At 38.5% G+C, this 22,261-nt stretch overlaps 1 protein-coding gene across 1 annotated transcript in view; it reads right to left on the bottom strand.

Annotated features, from left to right (window-relative positions):
• The window catches only part of Pkhd1 (PKHD1 ciliary IPT domain containing fibrocystin/polyductin), a 493,369-nt gene that overhangs the window by 13,411 nt on the left and 457,697 nt on the right, over nt 1–22,261 (bottom strand). Inside the window, exons 64-66 of the mRNA XM_008766937.4 lie at nt 14,165–14,272; nt 5,529–5,687; nt 2,740–2,862 (exon numbers count right to left, since the gene is read on the bottom strand). Of these exons, the coding sequence (XP_008765159.2) occupies nt 2,740–2,862; nt 5,529–5,687; nt 14,165–14,272 (390 nt within the window). The remainder of the gene's footprint in view (nt 1–2,739; nt 2,863–5,528; nt 5,688–14,164; nt 14,273–22,261) is intronic.

The raw sequence follows: 22,261 nt of genomic DNA on the forward strand, positions 1-22,261 counted from the left end.
CAACTCACCCTAGCACAGACTTCCCCTTTTCTCCTTAACATCCACTTCTGCAAAAACAAACAAGCAGACAAGCAAGCAAACAAACATAAAACCAAACACACATACAAACAAAAACAGCTACTGTTTGCTGTATACCTTTGCCTGATTCAGAGGCAGCCCACCCTAGCTCCACCCTATCCCATCCCTTTGCTCCTGCTTCCCCCATCAGGATATCAAACTCCTTCTGCTGGGAATTTGGTGTCTGGGTGTATCCTGTACTAAATAGGGAGGAAGGCAACTCCTTAGAGAAAGACTAGGGAAAACTGTCTGAAGAATAAATGCTTAGTATCTAGTCCCTCAATTGAAAGACTGTTGAGCAAACTAACAAGGAGTTAGGCTGTCCTAAATTGAGTGAATATCACATAGTCATAAGGAAATCCAATAATACCTAGCACATGGTTAATTCATTATATGCTACGATTTGCCTTGTGACCTTTGCCAATATTAATTTTTTTTAATTGATACACAATTTGTGCAACAACCCCAACTGGGAGCAGCATTATTATGTCAATTTTACCAGTTTGGAAACTGAAAGGCACGGGGAGGTTAGTTGTGAAGCTGGAGGATAGAAATTCTGTCAAAGGAGGCATTCAGAAGTAAACCCAGTCTGTCCGACTCCACGGTTCCATGCCACGATTGTCACATCCTCCTGCTCCCCCATCTGACAAGGAGGATTTGTTAAATCTAAGGCACAGAAGAGAAGCATTATATAGGAACTGGAAAGATGGCGTCAGCATGTCGAAACCCTTGGCGGCAGTGCACTCTAAGGGCCCCTTTCTCCACACTTCCCTCCTTTCTTCTACTCTTGCGTCCATGACATAATGAGCTTGGTATCTAAATTTAGGGGTAAGACTCAGCCCATCTTTCTAAATCTTCTCCATCTCTGAGGGGATCCATAGCGAGGGAAGACACTGGCGAGCAGGAAAGCCAACTCTGTTAGTAATAAATGCCAAAAGTTTGAAAACATAGACGGAAACGGAAAACTAAAATGTCATGTAAATAGTGGAACAAAACCAAACTTATTTAAGGCATTTTAATAATTAGGCGTTTTTGGAAATGATGTTTTTAAGATCCAGACAAAGCTTGGAAGATAAGGAAACAAATCTAGCATGATCCTCCGGGAGGGCTCAGATAGCACATCTATTTTTAACATGGATGTCCTAATAAAATGGCCCCTTTGATGTTCCCATCTCTCCAGTCTAAACTGATCCCCAGAAGCCCTATTTCTTGTCTCGTTCCTGATAATTTATTAATAAACTACCCCATAAAACACAGTCATTGTGGAGCATTTAATAACATCAAGTTAAGCAAGGAGACTGTGAGATGTGTAGATAACCATATTAGGTTAGGTGCAAGCGCAGCTTCCCCCCAGCCAGTTGCTAAAGAATGTAGCCGAAGATGAGCTGCTGGAGTCAGAATTTCAAACACACCCTGGATCTGCATGCAATAAAGGACAAGAAGCTTTCCTCTGTAAGAGGTGGATAAGTGCTCAAAATCCAAATGACTTGATGGGGAATCGCCAAAGAATTCTTGGGTCCCCTTTCTCATTCCATTTTTTATACTAGCAATATCTCCACTTCACTCCTACCCCTATCATTATTATTATTATTATTATTATTATTATTATTATTATTATTATTATTATCCTCATTTGTATTACTATTTAGTATAGTTTGAGGAACTGTGCTATACAGCTGGGTAATTTTTAAAAAAATAAAAATTGTATTTCCTCTATGGGGAATGGCCCCAAACAAGCTACATTATGTATGTAAGCACACACACAGTCTCCCACACAGGGACACACAAATGAACTCACTTGCATGCATACAACGGAAAAGCTCATTCAACTCTAATTTTCAACCGACACATGACAGTTAAACCTGAACTCAGAACCACTAAAACCATTCCTTTTCTACTAGAAAATATGGTAGCTGACGCTTAGGCAAACTAGAACTGTTTTTCCATCTAGAACATATATTTTAAAATGTTTCAGAGTCATGGAAGTCATGTGGATATTTTTTACACACACTATCCATGCTTGGCACGCCCATGTGCTCTGGTCATTCCATTCCTATTGTGCATCCTTAAGTAGGCCAAAAGTCAGACATTCATTTGAGGTAAAGCCTTAACTTTCTTGCTTCACATCAACTCTAGTGATAACGTAACTGGGGAAGAAGCAGGAGTGCATGCTGCAGCACAGCAAATGATACATGCTGCTAACCGTCCGAGGAAACGGCAAGGCGTGGTTGAGCAACACTGACTCGAATCTTAAGGGTTCTACACTAAAATCTAATTTGCACAGCGGGCATTTGGCAACTACGCCCTCTGCTTTTCCAAACTCAATAATGTTGCCAAATTGGCAGCTTTGCAACAGCTAAGGGAAAGATTATATGCCTATCCTCTATCCTCTGGCTTTTTCCCTTGTCTCTGTTAAACAAACTCAAATGTGAAACCAATAATCTTTTTCTAAGAAAAGATATATAAATGTCAGTTCAAATAACTGGCTGCTAGCAGAGTGAATCCGATAGACCTGTGTCTTGCTGCTCTGGGGTATTATTTAATTAAGAACAATAATGAAAAAAAACAAAAACAAGCAAACAAAAACAAAAATGGGGCTGGAACTAAACCACTTCCTAACCTGACATCAGGAAAAAAGGAGCCACTATTAACCCACAGAGGTCGTCACTGCTTAAGCCTTACCTTCTCCCATCATAGCGTCTTCTTTTGCGGTCTTTACTTGTAGTTCTCTGGGTTTGGAAGAGATATGGGTATTCTTCTTTTGTTCCTTAGCCTGGGATTCAGATATGTCTTCTGGTTTTATTTCTGAATTGAAAAAAAAAGGCATTTTTCCTCTTGTTTTGTCAGATTAAAAGACTTTTTTTTTTTAAATTACAAGAAGCACCCAAGTGTGAAGGCATTTCCGCCATTCATATCTCCTTCAATCATGATTGTGATGTATATTTAACAGAATGTATATAGTATGTCTAGAGATTAAAAAATGGTATTAAAGATACTCACAAACTGATTACTCCCTTTAATATAAATTTGTATCATCTGATACATTAGTAGCCACATGTTGATTTAGAATGCTTGAGATATAAATAGTTTTAGTTGAAATGTATGGTAAATAGAAAATACACACCTGACTTGTGGAAAAGCAAAATATCTACTTATTCTATATTCATTACTGATCAAAATAATGTTAGATATTTAGGCTAGAGACAAAATTAGAAAATTACTACACTTACTGTTTGTCTTTCAATATCGTTTACGTTATATTTCCATTGGAAAAGACCAGTTAGTACAACAAAAGCTATTAAAGCTTTTAATTTGATGTAAATAATAGAGTCAAAGAAAACTTCCAAGAAATGTACAGGGATCATGAGAATGTGACTACATATAGATAAGGATAGTTATGGATACAACCCAACACAAAATCATAAATCCACTTAAGACATTATGAGCTAATTTTTTGATACATAAAAAATTGATCACGTTGCAAATGTGAATGTTGTATTTTACTATCATAGAGTTGGGTAAACTACAAGGATCTATTCATCTAATAGTGACATCTTGTGCAGAAGCACTTCAATCACAGAACTCTAAAAAGTGTCCTAACCAATGTCCAAACAGATTGACAGTTGGTGAAAATTCTGATATGTCATTGAAAAGTCAGAAAAATGAATCCACAGATATTGATAGCTTTAAAGAACAGAAAGGGACCAAGATGAGAAACTTACATATTGATAAATGTAAGAAGAATCTACTTCTAGAACTAAGAGTTCATCCAGAAGGGATGAGATCTACAAGGTTTAGTGTATGGCCTGTGAATTACTAGTGGAATTAGGTAGTAAATTAAGAGTGGAAATTACATAACTTAACCCAGAGGATCATAGGACATAAAAGATTTTGATACTCTACTTAGGAATCAGAAAACACCATACACAAATATATACATACAACACATACACAGACATACACAAACAAACCTACATGTACAAACATAGATATAAAAACACATAAAAGAAGGCATATATACATACAAACATACACACACACAACCTACATACACATCACAAAAACACAAGCACAAACATACATACACACATATAAACATATACACTCATGTATACACAAACATACTCACATATACACATGTACGTATAGACTGTAGATACATACAAACAGAATGTAGACAGAATTTCAGATTTAAACACATAGAGAGTACAGATAATGAAATTCAACACATTATAGGCAATATAATTTAGAACCCCTTTGAAACTATATATATGTATATATATACATGTGTGTGTATTTATATGTATATATACATATATGTGTGTATATATATATATGTATGTATATATAGTTTATATAGGTTCAGAAAGAGAAAGACTTTACTAGTAGCTTATCTATCTCTAGTCACTGTGATGGGGAAAGGGACAAGATCTCCAGGCTGACTGCTGTTCAGGTGCAGTGTTTATCAATTAGTGCTGTCCTTTTCTCAAATAGTCCTTGCAAGTCCAAGCAGTGAACATCCTAGTGGTTAGGCAAGGTTCCATCTATTGTATGTAGTTCCTTATTTGAACCTTATGCATTCGCTCATTGTAGCACCTTTTTGGTGGTTACCGCTTACAGCTGTAGTTTCATGCTGGCTCCTCCTACCACAGGTGCTTCTTCAGTATACTCAAAGGTCTGTGGTGTGAGATTTGGGTATAAGGAGAAGATTTATTTAGTGACATATCTGCTGTGTTTTTCCTCATTCCATCTCCAAAACCAAAGGAGAAGGGTAAGAAGTCCCATTAGAGACTCCCTTTCAGAAGGCATGATATTGTCTAAAGACATGACATTCTGCTTCTGGGGACTGGATCAGGGAGGTGCGTGACTATTTGGAGCTATTCACTGCTGAGGAAAACTACCTGCACTTGCTTTTCTCCCTCCAGGGAGTTTGCCTCTGTGTTTTACTTCCTTTGTGTCTCACAGTGAGGTACCTAAAACCGACTCTCAAGGATATTATCAAGTATATCCGGTCATCCTTTCTCCATCTCAGGTGTGTAAGAAGTAGAATTACAGATGGGACCCACCACATCAAAGAGTAGGCTGTTGAGACAAATTGTACGGATTTCTAATGGCAGGTGACAGTACCAAGATATTTACCCTTAGGACTTAACCATGCAACACCTCCACCGTGGAATAATAATCACTACCTCACCATCATCAAGTTGTTTAAGGAATTAATAAACTTACTTATCTAATGTACCTAGAACCCAGTCAATATTGAGCATGCAATCAAGGCAAGCATTTATTATTTTCATTAATATTAAAGATTGGGTAATTCCTGCCTTTATTGTATTTATTGAAATGGTGGGCTCCATGGAGTTGTATAAATCACTAACAGTTATAACATTTCTCTTTGAAGACATAAAAATCATTTATTACACATGACTACTTCAGACATTTTCATTAATATCCACCCCAAAGCCACCTACTTCTGGTTTTGCTTTTCTTAAACCAGCAGCAAATGAGACAACTTAGAGCCACCCAAGACGCCACTGAGCACAGGGACAAGGCCAGGATGATAGTTGACCTCTCCTTGCCGGCCACAGGCAGGACAGCAAAGGTCTTGGATCGAGCTGTTAAATTAGTACCTGTTTGGGAAGGAAAGCCAAGTTTCAATAATGCATTAAGATATCAATATCTAGCCCAGAACAGGCATGTGAAAAGTATTTCTTTGAAGTTACTAACCAAATGAATCAAAACTGAATTCAACTTTTATTTTCTGGAAGAAGTGCAGGATGATAATAAAGAGTCGAAACTTTCCATTTTGGCTTTGTCTATCATGACGAGAAATGCTTCTAAATCCTTCATTCGATACTCAGACTAGCTTTCTCCATCATTGTAATATTATAACTTCATACTCTCTCATGGTCTGTTTATGAGAAAGCATGATCTTCACTCCAGAATGTCTGGAACTATTCACCTGGACAAGGAGTCATTTGAGGCAAAAGTCTTCACAAATAAAATAATAATAATAAATTTTGGGAGCCTGTTGGCAGCCCACAAGGTAACAACTTCTACTCCAAAGCACAGAGAGTATAGATAGTACGTTAAAAGATTGTGTGTGTGTGTGTGTGCATGTGTGTGTGTGTGCATGTAGGTTGTGTGCATTTGTATGTGTACTTCTGTGCATGAGCACTTGTGCGGGGCTGCTAGCAGAAGACACAAATAGGGCACCAGTTCCCCTGTACTAGGAATTACTGGCAATTGTAAGTTAACTGGCATGGGTGCTGAGAACACAACTTAATAAACAGCAAGGAGTCTTAATGGCTGAGCCATCTATCCAGTCTGGATAGGATACTTCTATATATAACCAAACAAATGGACAAATTTAAAAATTGAAGTTTGTTGGAATTACTTAAAGTGTTTGTCTCACCAGGGTCATATGGTTTGCCAATATGGTGCTAACAGACTTCCCAAAGTTAAGCAAATTGCTCTCAGGAAAACTGGGGAGTATCTGCAGACACTGCTGCTTGGGCTCAGGGGAAGGAGGAGGGGGTGGGCAAGATGAGGGCTTCTTACTGAGAGAGCGCACCTCTAGGAATCATCTGAAACCACATTTTTTTTTTGTAAATAAAAATTTGCTTCTTATTCCATTATTGTGTATAAAAAAAAGGTGCAAAGGAATTTGTTTAGGAACATTTAAAAGAAATAGGTGCAAGTGTTTATGGTAGTTCCTAACTGTCCGAACTCAGAATACAGCCAAATGTCCTTTGAAAGGAGAATAAACAGAATGGTTGGTCTAGAGAATCCACAGCCTGCCTCCTCACCCACAAAGAGAGAATGATGAAAAGACAGGGAAGGGGAGGGTGGCCAGTAACCCCTAATAACTGAAATTAAAATCAAATGCAATGTGCTGAGGGAAGCTGATGGCCGCAGGGTCGACTCTGTAAATTCCACTTACATACCATTCTAGAAAGGAATGAACTATGGAGACAGAAAACACATTGGTGTTTGCCAAACACCCATTGCCAATGGGTGAGAGGATGAGATTTTTGCATTGGCACCATGGAAATTCCTGGAGTAGTGACAATTATCTGCGTCTTGATTGGCTTATGCTTACAAGAATCTATACTTGTATTTTAAGTTATAAAACCCAGAAATGGCCTATTTAACTACAAGTATGTTGTGGTTTGCCCTGAAGTTATCTGTATTTTGATGCTAATTCCACTGCCCCAAGGACAGCTGCCTAGTCATGTACTCAGGAATCAGGTGACTTCACCAGAACCTTCTCCCCATTGAATTTGTAAAGTACAGGTGAGGGGCAGGTATAGGATAGAAGGAGGCCTGTCATTGGAGGAGAAGGAAGGATGGGCAGGAGAGAAGTTTGAAGGAAGAGGAGACTAGAGGAGAAAGGAGACAGGAGAGAGGAGAGGGGGAGAAGCCATGGCAGGTGATGTTAAGATTCTGCTCTGTGTATTTACAGGTTTTATCAATGTTCCTAAGGGATGGATGGTATCAGGCTTTGTATGTTTAAGTGGGCAATTATATATTACCAATTGGGTCAAAGATTATTGTGTTCTGTGTTATTTTATGTGAGTGTTTGAGTGTAGGAAAATGTGCGGCTGGGATGTGTTTTCGCCAAGATATCTATCAGATATCTTGGGGCACCTCAGTGTGGACCTAGTGGGGTAAAAGACCTCAATACCTTTTTTATTTTTATATTTTTACAACAACACAAGTACATTTGAAAAATAACATGTATAGTCTCTGAAGAATATGTTAATTATAGAGATAGTTACATGAGAGGACATCTATCAGAATTTATCACATAATATGCTTTATATTTATACTTTAGCATATTCAATTACTTTAAATATTAAAAATAACAATCAGAATGATTATTTGTTTGTAATCACGACTCATAGCTGGCCTCTTTTCAAGTTGCTAATTCAGAACAATTCTCTCATAAGAAACAGTTGGTTTTATTTTTTTCTCTACTCAAAGACACATCATGTAATTTCGTGCTATGGTTTCCTTGGGTGAACCTGACAATTTTTTTGGAATCCACAGTTGAATGTCTTGACTCTGGACTGAACTCACCTCAGGGCTCCCAGAGCTGCTATATTGGCATCTGATGCCGTTGCTCTCTAATTTGCAAGCATGTAGCTTGCGTCTGAGCTGAGTTCAGTCAGATTATCCTTAAATACCTGCTTGGTACGAGCATCTGCATAAGGTCAACTATCCCAGAGAGAGAGAAATAGATTTTACTAGGAACTCAAAGAGTCACACAAAATTCCTAATATTTTTATACATTGCCCCCAATTTTATTAATAATAATTATGCTAACTCTCCCATTCTCATTCAAGATATTAAAAGCTAGTAATTGAATCAACACATACATATGCCAAATATTTATAAAAGTCAGAATGCAATACATTCTAGAAAAATAACACAAATAAATATGGTCAGGGAAAGAACTCTGAAGAAGAAATTGTCTGGAGAAGAGTTCAAAGGTCCAGCACATTCATAAACAAAACGGGAGAAGAAAACATTTAGTGTGAAATATTAGAAACCAGGGAAGTTTTGATAGGCATTAAATGTTAGGCAAAATGTTCTAGATAATGTTCTGACTATAGTGCATTGTAATAAAGAGGAGATTCTAAGCTGAGAGGTCATGTGACCGGAATATATAAGATATGTAAAACACACACCCACACCACTACCTCCACCACCACCACCACCACCACCACCACCACCACCACCACCACCACCACAACAACAACAACAACAACAATGGCTGAGAAGTTAAAGTCAGAGAGGTTCAACTAGAACCTAAGAGTTAACAGAAGTCTGGGGTTGGGGGAGACCTGGCTTTCAAATATTTCAGAAAATGAAACCATTTTTCAAAATTCAATCTCCACATATTCACTCTTCCATAAGCAGATATTTGTTTATGCTAGACATTCTATAATTTGGGCTCATATTGTTCAAATATAGTCAGTCACCTCTCCCCCAGGAACTTGGGTTCTAGTAGGGGACCTAGCACACAAGCTAGAGATAAAGGAGAAAAATGCACATGAACTATAATGGTCAATGTTGGCAGCGGGGTGGGGGGTGGGAGAAAAGCAAGATAGAAGACCAAATTACTAGCAGTGTGTTGTTGGGAAAAGGTATTATAGACTGGGTTGCCCAAACAGTCTGTCTCTAAAGATAAAACTCTTGAATGGAAACTTGATTAGTAAATTACGTGGACTCCTAAGAAATGTCAATTATGGAAATTTTTTCTTTAAATGTTTTTAGGGTAAGAGGAAAGATTCTGGCTCCCCATGATTCATTTAAGAATTTCATGGCTCCAGGTAGTGGTGATAAGGGCCACAACCCAAACCATAGGGACAAAGGTCAGGTGGAAAGTCAGGCTTACTAACCTATAGCCACCATCACTAGCTAACAGTGTCTCAGGAAGGGCATATAAATAAAGGTGGATTTATTAATACATAGGAAGGATTCAAGAGGATCCCATATACTCACATTCACACTAAATCACTTTAACTTCTCAAGCTCCTCAATGACTACACTGCTAAAACTAAAAATGATTATTTTCCCTTGTATAAGAAATTAAAGAGATCAACAGGAAAAATGATTGTATGTTTTTTCTTGATTTACATACAAATGAAATATAGAGGCTGATGTTCTCTTGCTAAGTGTGTTACCCAAAATACCTGTTTGCAGTGTCCTGCACCCAGGCTAAAGGAAGCCTGCCCCCGGCTGGATTTGATTGCCAATAAAGAACTGTCATACATGCTCTTCCAGAGGTCCTGAGTTCAAATCCCAGCAACCACATGGTGGCTCACAACCATCTGTAAAGAAATCTGATGCCCTCCTTCTGGTGAATCTGAAGACAGCTACAGTGTACTTATATATAATAAATAAATCTTTAAAAAAAAAAGAACTGTCATACAGCCAATGACTGGAGAAAGGGAGCTAGGGCGTGACCCTTAAAGTTTCAAGAGTGGAGATGCAGGAAAAGGAAAGAAGAATCGCCAGGGCCCGGGAGAGACAGACGGAACATTTTTAGAGCTGAAGAGGGGAGATCATCCGAAATGTAGGAGTAAAGGGAAAGCAGCCGCTGGGAAGGCTGCCCGGAAGCTTCTTGGGCACCAAAGACCAATGGGCTTCACAGAAGGTAACAGGGCAGCAAAGTTAAAAGTAGATTTAGAAGATGTTGAACCAGGAGTACCAGAGGGAAGGGCATGCTAGCCCCAGGAGGCTTAGAAGTGTCCAGCCACTGAGCTAGTAAGGCACTTTAAAAAGAAGGTAAGGTGTGTGTGTGTGTGTGTGTGTGTGTGTGTGTGTGTGTGTGTGTGTCTGTGTGTGTGTTTTATTTGCTGATCCAAAAATAGCTCCTGGCAGATGCATGCCCTAGGGACCCGCCAGGAGCCAAAACATTGTAGCAAAAACCATGGCAACATGAAATACCAATGTGAAGGACATATGAAGGCTGATTTGTAGCATTGTAGATGGACACTGATACACTTAAAACATACATATCTCTCTTGAGATCAGTATCTTTATCAACATGATGTCAGTAGTGATTTAAGAAACAATATTTAGTGATTTGCTCTGTTTAAGCTTCTATCTATTCTCATTTAAAGCTTTAAAAACTCTCCTATTCAGAGCTTTGGATCACAGACCTAGCTTCGATAACTATTTAGCAAGAAATATTTAAGAATAGTTTAGGGAAAACATTCAAGGACATTTCAAGTCTGCAAGTTTTCAGAAGGAAGAAAACCAAACAGTAATGTACCAATGAAATGCCAAGATCATATGTGGTTCTGGAAGCTTTTTGTCAGCAATTCTTCTTACATTTGTATTTATAATCTATTCCTTAGGATACCTTTAATGAAGCATGTAGAGAGTCTTAGTAAACCCCTGAGAAAACTAAAGGACAAAGTATCAGAAATGTCAGACAAATCTGGGACAAACTATTCAGGGGCCTGTAATTCTGTGTAGGAGGAATTTAGCAAAGCAAGCCCAGCTGCAACACTGGAGCACATGTAGCTGATAACTTCTGCCCAACCCAACCTAGAATCTGCCCGGTCATGGCTAGAGATGCTGGATCAAGCGATGGAGGGAGCCAATGAGGAAGAGACAGGGCCTCATCTGGCTAATTGAGAGACAATGAGATGCTCGGAGGGGTGTATAAAAGTTTGCCCAGTTCCTCCAATAAATAAGTCTGCTTTTGCTGCTTGTCTGACTTCTGAAATCTGTGCCATTGATTCTGATCCTTCTAAGTCCCACTCCCAAGGGTCTTGGTGAGGGTCGGAAGCATCATGTCTGCCCCTTTAAAAACATATATTCAAAAAGGTGAACTTAAGGCAAAAATTCCTACAGCTGGAGCACGAGCATGTTTTTCCGTGAATCTTTAGACAGATTCATAGGTATGAAAAGAATATCTCACAAAATTAATACTTGGCAATTTTGTATTTCAGAAGATAGATCTATTGTTAAGAAAAAATAAAGCTGCCAAGCTTCTGTAAGGGAAAGGACTCTGTCATTAGGACAAAACGGCAACCAATAGACTGGGGAAAGATTTTTACCAATCCTACATCTGATAGAGGGTAATATCCAAAATATACAAAGAACTCAAGTAGTTGGACTCCAGAGAGCCAAATAACCCTATTAAAAATGGGGTACAGAGCTAAACAAAACATTCTCAGCTGAGGAATATCAAATGGCTGAAAAGCACCTGAAGAAACGGTCAATATCCTTAGTCATCAGGGAAATGCAAATCAAAACAACCCTGAGATTCCACCTCACACCACTCAGAATGGCTAAGATCAAAAACTCAGGGGACAACAGATGCTTGTGGAGAAAGAGGAGCACTCCTCCATTGTTGGTGGGACTGCAAACCGGTACAATCACTCTGAAAATCAGTCTGGACGTTCCTCAGAAAATTGGACATTGAACTACCTGAGGACCCAGCTATCCCTCTCCTGGGCATATACCCAAAAGATGCTCCAACATACAACAAAGACACATGCTCCACTATGTTCATAGCAGCCTTACTTATAATAGCTAGAAGCTGGAAAGAACCCAGATGCCCTTCAACAGAGAAATGGATACAGAAAATGTAGTACATCTACATAATGGAGTACTAACCATCTATCAAAAACAATGATGTCATGAAATTCATAGGCAAATGGAGTGAACTAGAAAATATCATCTTGAGTGAGGTAACCCAATCACAGAAAAACACATTTGATATGCACTAAGTGATAAGTGGATATTAGCCCAAAAGCTTGAATTACCCAAGATAACAATCACAGACCACAGAACGCTCAAGAAGAAAGATGACCAAAATGTGGATGCTCCCACTCCTTCTTAAAAGGGGGAACAAAAATATTCACAGGAGGGCACATGGAGGCAAAATTTAGAGCAGAGACTGAAGGAGCCTGCCCCACATCTGGCCCATATATATATATATATATATATATATATATATATATATATATATATATATATATATATATATATGGCCACCAAAACTAGATAAGATGGATGAAGCTAAAAAGTGCATGCTGAAAGGGACCAGATATAGATCTCTCCTGAGAGACATATCCAGAGCATGTCCAATACAGAGGTGAATGCTAGCAGCAAACCACTGAACTGAGAATAGGACACCCTTTGGGGGAATTAGAGGAAGGATTGAAAGAGCTGAAGGGGCTTGCAACCCCATAAGAACAACAATGCCAACCAACCAGAGCTTCCAGGGACAAAACCACTATCCAAAGACTACACAAGGACTGACCCAGGGCTCCAACTGCATATGTAACAAAGAATACCCTTGCTGGGGCACCAGTGTAAGAGGAAGCCCTTGGTCCTGCCAAGGTTGGACCGCCAGTGCAGGGGAATGTTGGAGGCGGGGTGGAAAGGGGAGTGAATGTGGGGGGGACACCCATATGGGGGAGAGGGGGGGATGGGGGGTTTATGGGCAGGAAACCAGGAAAGGAAATAAGATTTGAAATGTAAATAAAGGAATATATCTAATAAAAATTTTAAAATCCTGAATTAAAAATAAATTAATTAATTAAAAAAAGAAAAAATGTTTTTAATCTTGGACTTAAGGCATAGTCATTAAAGCTCTTCCTTACACTATGCTGAAGCATTTTCAAGGAAGATTTATCAAATTCTCTACAGTAGACTTCATTTTATAAACTGAGGTCTCACTAGACTGTCTAAAGTTTGTCTCTCGAGCTCCTGGACTTCAACAATCTACTTGTATACGTCTCTGCAGTTTCTGTGCTTACCAAACACAGGCTAATGTATACAATTTTAGCATCCTGATTTGGTAATTTGGAGAAGACTAATAATTTACGACTGATTTTTGTCAAGAAGAGATATAAGTGATATCTGTGGACACATAACTCAAAAACTGTGGCTTTCTTTTCTTATATTCTTTGACAACTGCATTCAGAATACCTCTACATGACATTTTAGCTCAGAGATTTTCTAGAATATCATTGCTGTTGTCCTGGCTCCCTCAGAAACAATTAAAACTACTTTTAGACAAGTGTTTACTATATATTTTCATTTGAGACACATCAGATGGATCAGAAAACAGATAACTTCAAATGGCTTATGAAGGAAAACTGAATTGGCTCACAGTTTACCCATGCTTTTAACGAACGCTTTCAGGTACTGGAATACTAACAGATTTTGTTTCAATTTTTCCACATAGAAAGCATGAGGCAAACAGGATGCAAAATTTGTGCTCAAAATATCCAACAGCTCAATTGTCTCATAGATTCTTTTTAATAAGTGTTAATTCATAAAGGCAGAAAGAAAGAGAGAAAGGAAGGGAAGGAGCGTGAGAAAGGAGAGGAAGGAGGTATAAAATAAATGGTAATACCTTTGGGAAAATGTATATTTAATCTTGTTCATTAAATAGACTTGGAACCTGAATTTCCACAAGATCTCTTTAATTTTATGCTCTAGAGTATAGCCAAAACGACTTCTACAAACTATCATGGCTTCTTATTCATGAAAGGAGTTATATAAGTTACAAAGGAAACAGGTTACTTTTTGAAAAAAATACAGATATAAAAGAATACTGTTGTGAAATTACCTGGAGGGAAAGTGACAGTAAAAACTAAGTGCCAGTTTGACCCAGAGGTCAAGACAGCCAATCTGGAGAAGGTCACATAGCCATCCTGTGTTTCTGCCTGGGTACACCCTGTAAACAAACAGAAAACCAACAGTAGGTGTTAGTTACCTCAACTAGAACAATGCCTTTTAAGACTTCTCTGAAGACAGGAATCAAATATCACAAAGGAATCAATAAAGATCATTGAATCTGTCCATTTCTTCTTAGACAAACTCTGGAACCAAATAATTCAGAACAAAATATAAAACAGCATTTACCAAAAGCATAATATGCTAAACATTGTCCTTTATAGATATCTTTGTGTTCACACTACATAACAGTGCTATAAATTATGTTATAATCAATATTCTAGAGTTAAATTATAACAATTGTGCTTAGATTGTAGCCACAAATGTACCTTATTATAAGTTTATATTCCTAACTAACACTATGCATTTGACTATTTTTGGTACATGTCTATCAAGGGGGCTAGGTTTATAGATTAGTAATGGAGTGCTCTTTTAGCATATGAAACATCTTGAGTTGCTTTGAAACAGTGAATAGCACTGTTGAAAGAATGTATATCAAGAAATAAGTCCTGAATCGGTCTAGGAGGTCAATCTCTCTATTTAGGGAATCTATATTCAGGCAATAGTATGGTTAATATACTCCATCGAGGTGAGAACAGTCTATCACCCGATCATGACTGGAATACAGGGCTTTGGTAAAATGGATTTCTTGGGCCTGGGTTTCTCTGAATTAAAAGGACATGTTTAAAAGAAGATACACAAAGTTAACATTTTCTAAGGAATGACCTATTCATAAAGTTAAGGGGGCAACTTAACTCAAGCTCCTATCCCTATACCATAAAATGCCTTTGACTCCACTACACCTAGATTGCTTTGTGAGTTAATGGCCACTACACTTCGCTCTGAAGATGTCACCATGGTGGACAAAGAGTTAAAAGAGTGATCTTAAAGTTTACGAATTTGTTTGTGATGTCTAAGGCAGAAAAGAATCATAAAGATTTAGGATATTTAGTGTTAACATTTATCAATTCAATTGCTCAATCCTTTCTGTTAAAACAATGCCTCTCATCAATTTTGGAGAGCTAACTAAAAGTTTCTTTACACAAGCCATATTTTCTTCCATCTCTACAGAGTCCCAAAATAAATAAAATGCCCAGAAAAAATGGAAATAAATAAGCCAAGACTCAAGTAAATGATAGGCGCCCAAGATAAATGTAGTTTATACTTTTTAAAACCTATATGCATCAAAATTATGGTCAATAAACTCTTGCAAACAATGAACTGCAGAGTACAGATGTTCAACATGAAATCGTTTGCTGCAGTTTTTCCTTTGACAAACGTCCTTATTGTTCCCATCTTTGGAAGAATGCAAAGCAGCATTTAATCGAAATGTGTCCGTCGAGCACTGTGAGTTTGCCTCATAGAACAGCCGCCAAACTACCTAATGGAAAGTGCTTTAGCTCCAAATGGGTTTGCTTTTGCGTTAAATACCAGCTTGCCTTACAGATCTCCACAAAGATCCCCATATATATCTATGATATTTTCAGATTTGAAACATATGTGCTCAAAAGCTGAAGCACTCGCTGCCAAGTACAGTACATTACTCCAGGGTCCATCATATCTTTGGAATGGCTATTATAAAATATACAAATGTGGTTGACAGGCTTCCCGATCAAGCTGCTGTAGACAAATGCAGGCTGAGAGGATGTGGGATGGAGTGGGAAGGCAGGCTGAAACCAGCTTTGAAATCAGGTTATACAGCCATCAAGGAATCCTACCTGGGTATGCACAGTGTATGGTCCCTAAAATTCCCTCATACCCCAAATAACAAACTAGCTACTTGGTATGCATGCTCGAAAGCTGCCGAATCAACCATGATGGGAAATTAGTTGTAATATGTAGACTATTTTCCTGCAATTGTGACCTATAATTGAGTTTCAGGGGATTAAGGGAGACCCCCTGAAATTGCCTTTGTCAATGAATCCACTTTGTGGTGATGGCATCTTTTTCATTGAGTAGGGCCTAAGAATGGAAAAACAAAGACCATTAAATGAAGAATAAAAGGCTACACAAAAGATTATCTTTGAAGTTGCTATTTCCCCCACCTCTGGTAATTACCTGGAATATGTTAATTATTCTACTCCAAATTGTTTAATTTTCATTCTTTACAAAGTTAAGGAAAAATATTTCAATAATATGAAATAAAGGTATGTTATATGTATATATGTATATATGTATATATGTATATATATAGTCAGTGTATATGTGTAAAGAGATGTGAGTGTCATAAAAACATAAAATATATAATTTGTATCCTGCTTAATCTCTCTCTCACACACACACAGAGCGAGCGAGCAAGAGAGAGAGAGAGACAGAGAGAGACAGAGGAAGACAGAGAGAGAGAGAGAGAGACAGAGACAGAGACAGAGACACAGAGAGGTGAGTATTGCCATCTACCTTTCTATTACTGAAACAGTCAATAGTGGAAAAATCCATCCAAGTAGGTTAGTTGGATTGGGCATGGCTTAGTGTTTAATTGAACAAAATAACAAAGTCTTCAATTCTTCATTCAGAGTTTATGACCATGTTACTTTTTCAAGAGAGTTAACAGGGTCATTCTTAGAATAAAAGAAGGATGATTTGAAAGAAGATTTAAAAGTGTGTGAAGCATGAAATCTAAAGAGTGCGTAGTCCTGGAGAAGGCATTGAGTATAAGCCAGATACTGAGTATAGGCAAGATAGAAAGTATGAATGGGGTATGGCTGAAAAGTTATGCAGTATGAAAAGGTATGAAGAATTCATAAGAGACTGAAGAATGAAAATAGAATGAAATATAAAGAAAAGATAGAAATGAGTAAGTGCTGGAGAAGATAGAGGCAGATAATTTCTGCTAGTCATGTGGTATGTGAGTTATCTTTTGTAGATACCATTGAACATGAAGAAAACAACTGGATATCACTATTTCTCATTAGAATTCTGTAAGGAAACAGCTCTCTGTACCTAGATCCCCCTGGGAGACAACTGTCTCCCAGAAGGGCTGACACACCTGAGATAACAGGTGAGACCACCATTTCTGCTCACATCCCTGGCCCAAGAGTAACCAACCCTGAACAGAACACCAAGAATGTTATGTTATGCTCAAGAATTGACTAATGGGACCCCATAAAATTGCAAAGTTTCTGTAAGGCAAAGGATACTGTCTTTAGGACTAAACGGCAGCCAACAGATTGGGAAAAGATTTTTTTTTCAATCCTACATCTGATAGAGGGCTAATATCAAATATATACAAAGAACTCAAGAAGTTAGACTCCAGAGAGCTAAATAACCCTATTGAAAATGGGCTACAGAGCTAAACAAAGAATTCTCAACTGAGGAATACTGAATGGCTGAAACGCACCTAAAAAAATGTTCAACATTCTTAGTCATCAGGGAAATGCAAATCAAAAGAACCCTGGGATTCCACCTTATACCAGTCAGAATGGCTAAGATCAAAAAACTCAGGTGACAAGAGATGGTGATGAGGATGTGGAATTAGAGGAGCCCTCTTCCAATCTTGGTGGGATTGAAAGCTGGTACAACCACTCTGGAAATCAGTCTGGAGGTTCCTCAGAAAATTGGACATAGTACTAACTGAGGACCCAGCTATACTACTCCTGGGCATATACCCAAAAGATGCTCCAACATTTACAAGGACACATGCTCCACTACGCTCATAGCAGTCTTATTTATAATATCCAGAAGCTGGAAAGTACCCAGATGTCCCTCAACAGAGGAATGGATACAGAAAATGTGGTACATTTGCACAATTGAGTACTACTCAGCTATCAAAAACAATGACTTCATGAAATTCATAGGCAAATGGATGAAACTAGAAAATATCATCCTGAGTGAGGTAACCCAATCACAAAAGGTACACACATGGTATACACCCACTGATAATTAGTCCAAAAGCTCAGATTACCCAAGATACAACCCACAGATCACATGAAGTTCAAGAAGAAGAATGAGCAAAGTGCTGATCCTTCTGTCCTTTTAGAAGGGGGAACAAAAATATTCATAGGAAGAAATACAGACACAAAGTTTGGAGTAGAGACTGAAGGAAAGGTCATCCAGAGACTGGCCTACCTGGAGATACAGTCACCAAACCCAGACAATATTTCTGATGCCAAGAAGTGCATGCTGACAGGAGCTTGATATAGCTGTCTCCTGAGAGGCTTTGCCAGAGCATGACAAATACAGAGGAGAATGCTCACAGCCAAACATTGAACTGAAAACAGGGTCTCCAATGAGGCATTAGAGAAAGGATTGTAGGAGTTGAAAGTGTTGGCAACTCCATAAGAACAACAATACCAACCAACCAGAGCTACCAGGGACTAAACCACCATCAAAAGACTACACATGGACAGACCCCTAGCTCCAGCTGCATATGTGGTAGAGGATGGCCTTGTTGGGTATCAGTGAGAGGAGAAGCCCTTGGTCCTGCCAAGACTCAATATCCCAGTGTAGGAGAATTTAGGGGCATAAACATGGGTGGGGGGTACATGGGTGGGGGAACACCCTCATAGAAGCAGGGGAGGGGGAATGGGATGGGGGTTTATAGATGGGAAACTGTGAAAGGGAATGACATTTCAAATGTAAATAAGAAATTATCCAATTTAGAAAAAAAAACAAATTCTATAAGGAGATCTCACAAAATGTATGGAGTTTCTTAGACCCATCAAAATACAACAGTGAAGGCGCTGATGGGAGCACAAAGACTTTAAGTGTTTTAACAAAAAAAATCCCATCTATTTGGTTGGGATTCAAGAGTTACACAGCAATTAGGAGCACTAGCTCTTTTCCCATAGGCTCTAGGTTCAGTACATATCACCCACATGCCATCTCTGAAATTTCTGTAACTCCTGTTCCAAGTGATCCCACACTCTCTTCTAACTTACAAGCACCAGCCACACAAGTGTTACACAACTATACATGCATGAAAAACACCATAGAAGTTGAGAAAAAACATTTAAGTTTAAAAACTGTATTTTGTGGATAGTCTGAAAAGATAATGCCGATGAATCAAATGATGTTTGCAGGCAAAATTCATTGAAGGGCAATTTAAAAGGAGATAGTGAGAAAATGCATGGCTCTAATAAGAAAATAAAGCATTAAACACTAAGGCTTTGAAGCTATGGAAGGTGTAATCACACAATGTTGATTGCTTTCTCAAGAGGTTTTAGTTCTGCTCTCTGGAGTTGATGATATGTACCCAGAAAACAAGAGGTGTAGATGAAATGAGCTAGAGATGCTAGAATACCATGGACTCTAACATCAAATAATAAACAAAAAACATGAAACAGGTGTAAATGAGACTTCATCACTGAATTCTAGCAACATTATACTCTGCTTTATTTAACGACAACTGGCAAAAAGTGAAAAAAGAAACAAAAATAACAACAAAACCCCGAATATACACAGGAACGATAGGTGTTTTCTATGGATATTGAGCACAACTATAAGAAACTTCTTCTATTGTAAGAATCATGTGAAGCATTGTAGACATATAGATAGGATAGCAGAGAAAATGTTCTCATTGGAGAAATGGGCAACTATAGATAGGTTCACATTTTTCTTGGTAGAGAAGACAAATGTTTGTAGAAAAAAGGTTCAGATAATGCAAAGTCGGCAGAAACACCCTAGACTAGTCCAGGAAGTAGATTAAAAACTTGAGATGACAATTTGTTAAGAGAACTATCTTCTAATCTTGTTGAGAATGGGTTATATGGTCAGTTATGACAATGTACAACATATTGCTCTCTGGTACTAATGAAAATTAGCCATCAAGGAAGAAGCTTTTTGATTGATTTAAGATTGATTTCTCTTAGCAGGACCAAGGGCTTCCCCTTCCACTGGTGCTCTTACTAGGCTATTCATTGCTACCTATGAGGTTAGAGTCCAGGGTCAGTCCATGTATAGTCTTTGGGTAGTGGCTTAGTCCCTGGAAGCTCTGGTTGCTTGGCATTGTTGTTCATATGGGGTCTCGAGCCCCTTCAAGCTCTTCCAGTCCTTTCTCTGATCCCTTCAACGGGGGTCCCGTTCTCAGTTCAGTGGTTTGCTGCTGACATTCACCTATGTATTTGCTGTATTCTGGCTGTGTCTCTCAGGAGAGATCTACATCCGGTTCCTGTCAGCCTGCACTTCTTTGCTTCATCCATCTTGTCTAATTGGGTGGCTGTATATGTATGGGCCACATGTGGGACAGGCTCTGAATGGGAGTTCCTTCAGTCTCTGTTTTAATCTTTGCCTCCCTATTCCCTGCCAAGGGTATTCTTGTTCCCCTTTTAAAAAAGGAGTGAAGCATTCGCATCTTGATCATCCTGCTAAGACTGAACCCCCAGTGAATGTGATTGTTGGGGGGAGGGTGGTAATGGGGGGAGGATGGGGAGCGGAACACCCATATAGAAGGGGTGGAGGGGGGTTAGGGGGATGTTGGCCTGGAAACCGGGAAAGGGAATAACATTCGAAATGTAAATAAGAAATACTCAAGTTAATAAAGAAAAAAAGGGGAAAAAAAGATTGATTTCTCTATGTGATCTAACCAATCTATGTAATGTATTTAGTCATATGGTCTTATCATTCAGTTATAATCAGTATCTAAGAGCAATAGCAATAGCCTGTAGCCTGTCTTATTTTGGAGACCTCTGCTGCACAGAAATAAACATCAGTAGTCTTAGACCCTTGCTACAATACTCACCTACCAGGCAAGATGTAGTGACTGGTACAATAGTGGCTTAACTGTAAAGAAGGCAACCAACCACTTTCTGGTTGGCTTTGAGGCCTACTGCACATGAAATAACTCATATCTAGCACATACCTACTCAAAAGTCCATGGTTGTGGGGGTCATATGCACTATGGGAGAACTTTTATTATTTTGTTAAATGTTGTTGTTATCAAATAGCCTTTTAGATGTTTATAATTCTACTCAGTTTATACTGTTCTCATCTTCAGTCAGAAAAGCCTCTGTTTTACAGTCAACAGGACTGAATGCAGATTCATTTTGGGCAAAGTACAAAGTAACTCTAAGTGCTCATTCCTAAATGAGACATCTACATTAAACCCCTACTAAAGCTAAGGAATCATCATGGAAAAGGAGGGCAAAAGAAAGTAATTCCTGGAAGATGGAGAGAAATACTGTGAAATGTGTTTCTCTAGATATGACCTTGTAATTACATTCATGAATTCATAGAGGCTTGAACAAGATCAAGTGAGTTGAATATAAATGTGGTGGTTTAAATAGGTACGGCTTCCACAGATTCATATGGTTGAATCTTTGGTCATAAGAAGTTTCACTATTAGGAGGGATGACCTTATTGGAGGAGGTATGTCCTTGTTAGAGAAAATTTGTCACTGTGGAGATGGAGCTATGAGGTCTTAAATGCTCAAGCTATGCCCAGTGTGAAAAAAAATCCAGTATCCTTCTGGTGTGGTCAGATCAAGATATAGAAGGCTTGGCTCCTCCAACACTGAATGCTTGCATGCTGCCATGCTTCCTGACATGATGATAATCAACTGAACCTCTGAAACTGTAATCCAGTCCCAATGAACTCTTTTCTAAGAGTTGCAATGGTCATGGCGTGGCTTGTCTCTTCATAGCAATGGAAAATCTTATCTATTATTCTTGGGCAACAATTAAGATATTGTATGGAAAGACTAATGCAAAAGGGATATATACTCTTAGTTTGGAGACTTGGTTGAGTATTGTGTCTTGATTAAAAAGTGATTCAGGGATACAAATTTAACAGATATAAATTTATCAGCTCAAATCTCTTGGGCTTTTTTGAGAAGGTCTATCTGGGATACAGGTTGTTGGTTGTAGGTTTAGACTTTCTGAAAATACTATTTTATGAATGCTTTCATGTAAAAACTTACACTATGAAACCTCAGTACTGTGGTTAGTCTTGACTATCAACTTGACAGGACTTAGAATCACCAGGTAAACACAGCTCTAGCTGTTTCTGTAAGAATGTTTCCAGAGGAGCTTAACTGAGGCAGGAAGGCCCATCCTGA

The sequence above is a fragment of the Rattus norvegicus genome, chromosome 9 (assembly GCF_036323735.1).
Source record: "Rattus norvegicus strain BN/NHsdMcwi chromosome 9, GRCr8, whole genome shotgun sequence".
Taxonomy (NCBI): Eukaryota; Metazoa; Chordata; class Mammalia; order Rodentia; family Muridae; genus Rattus; species Rattus norvegicus.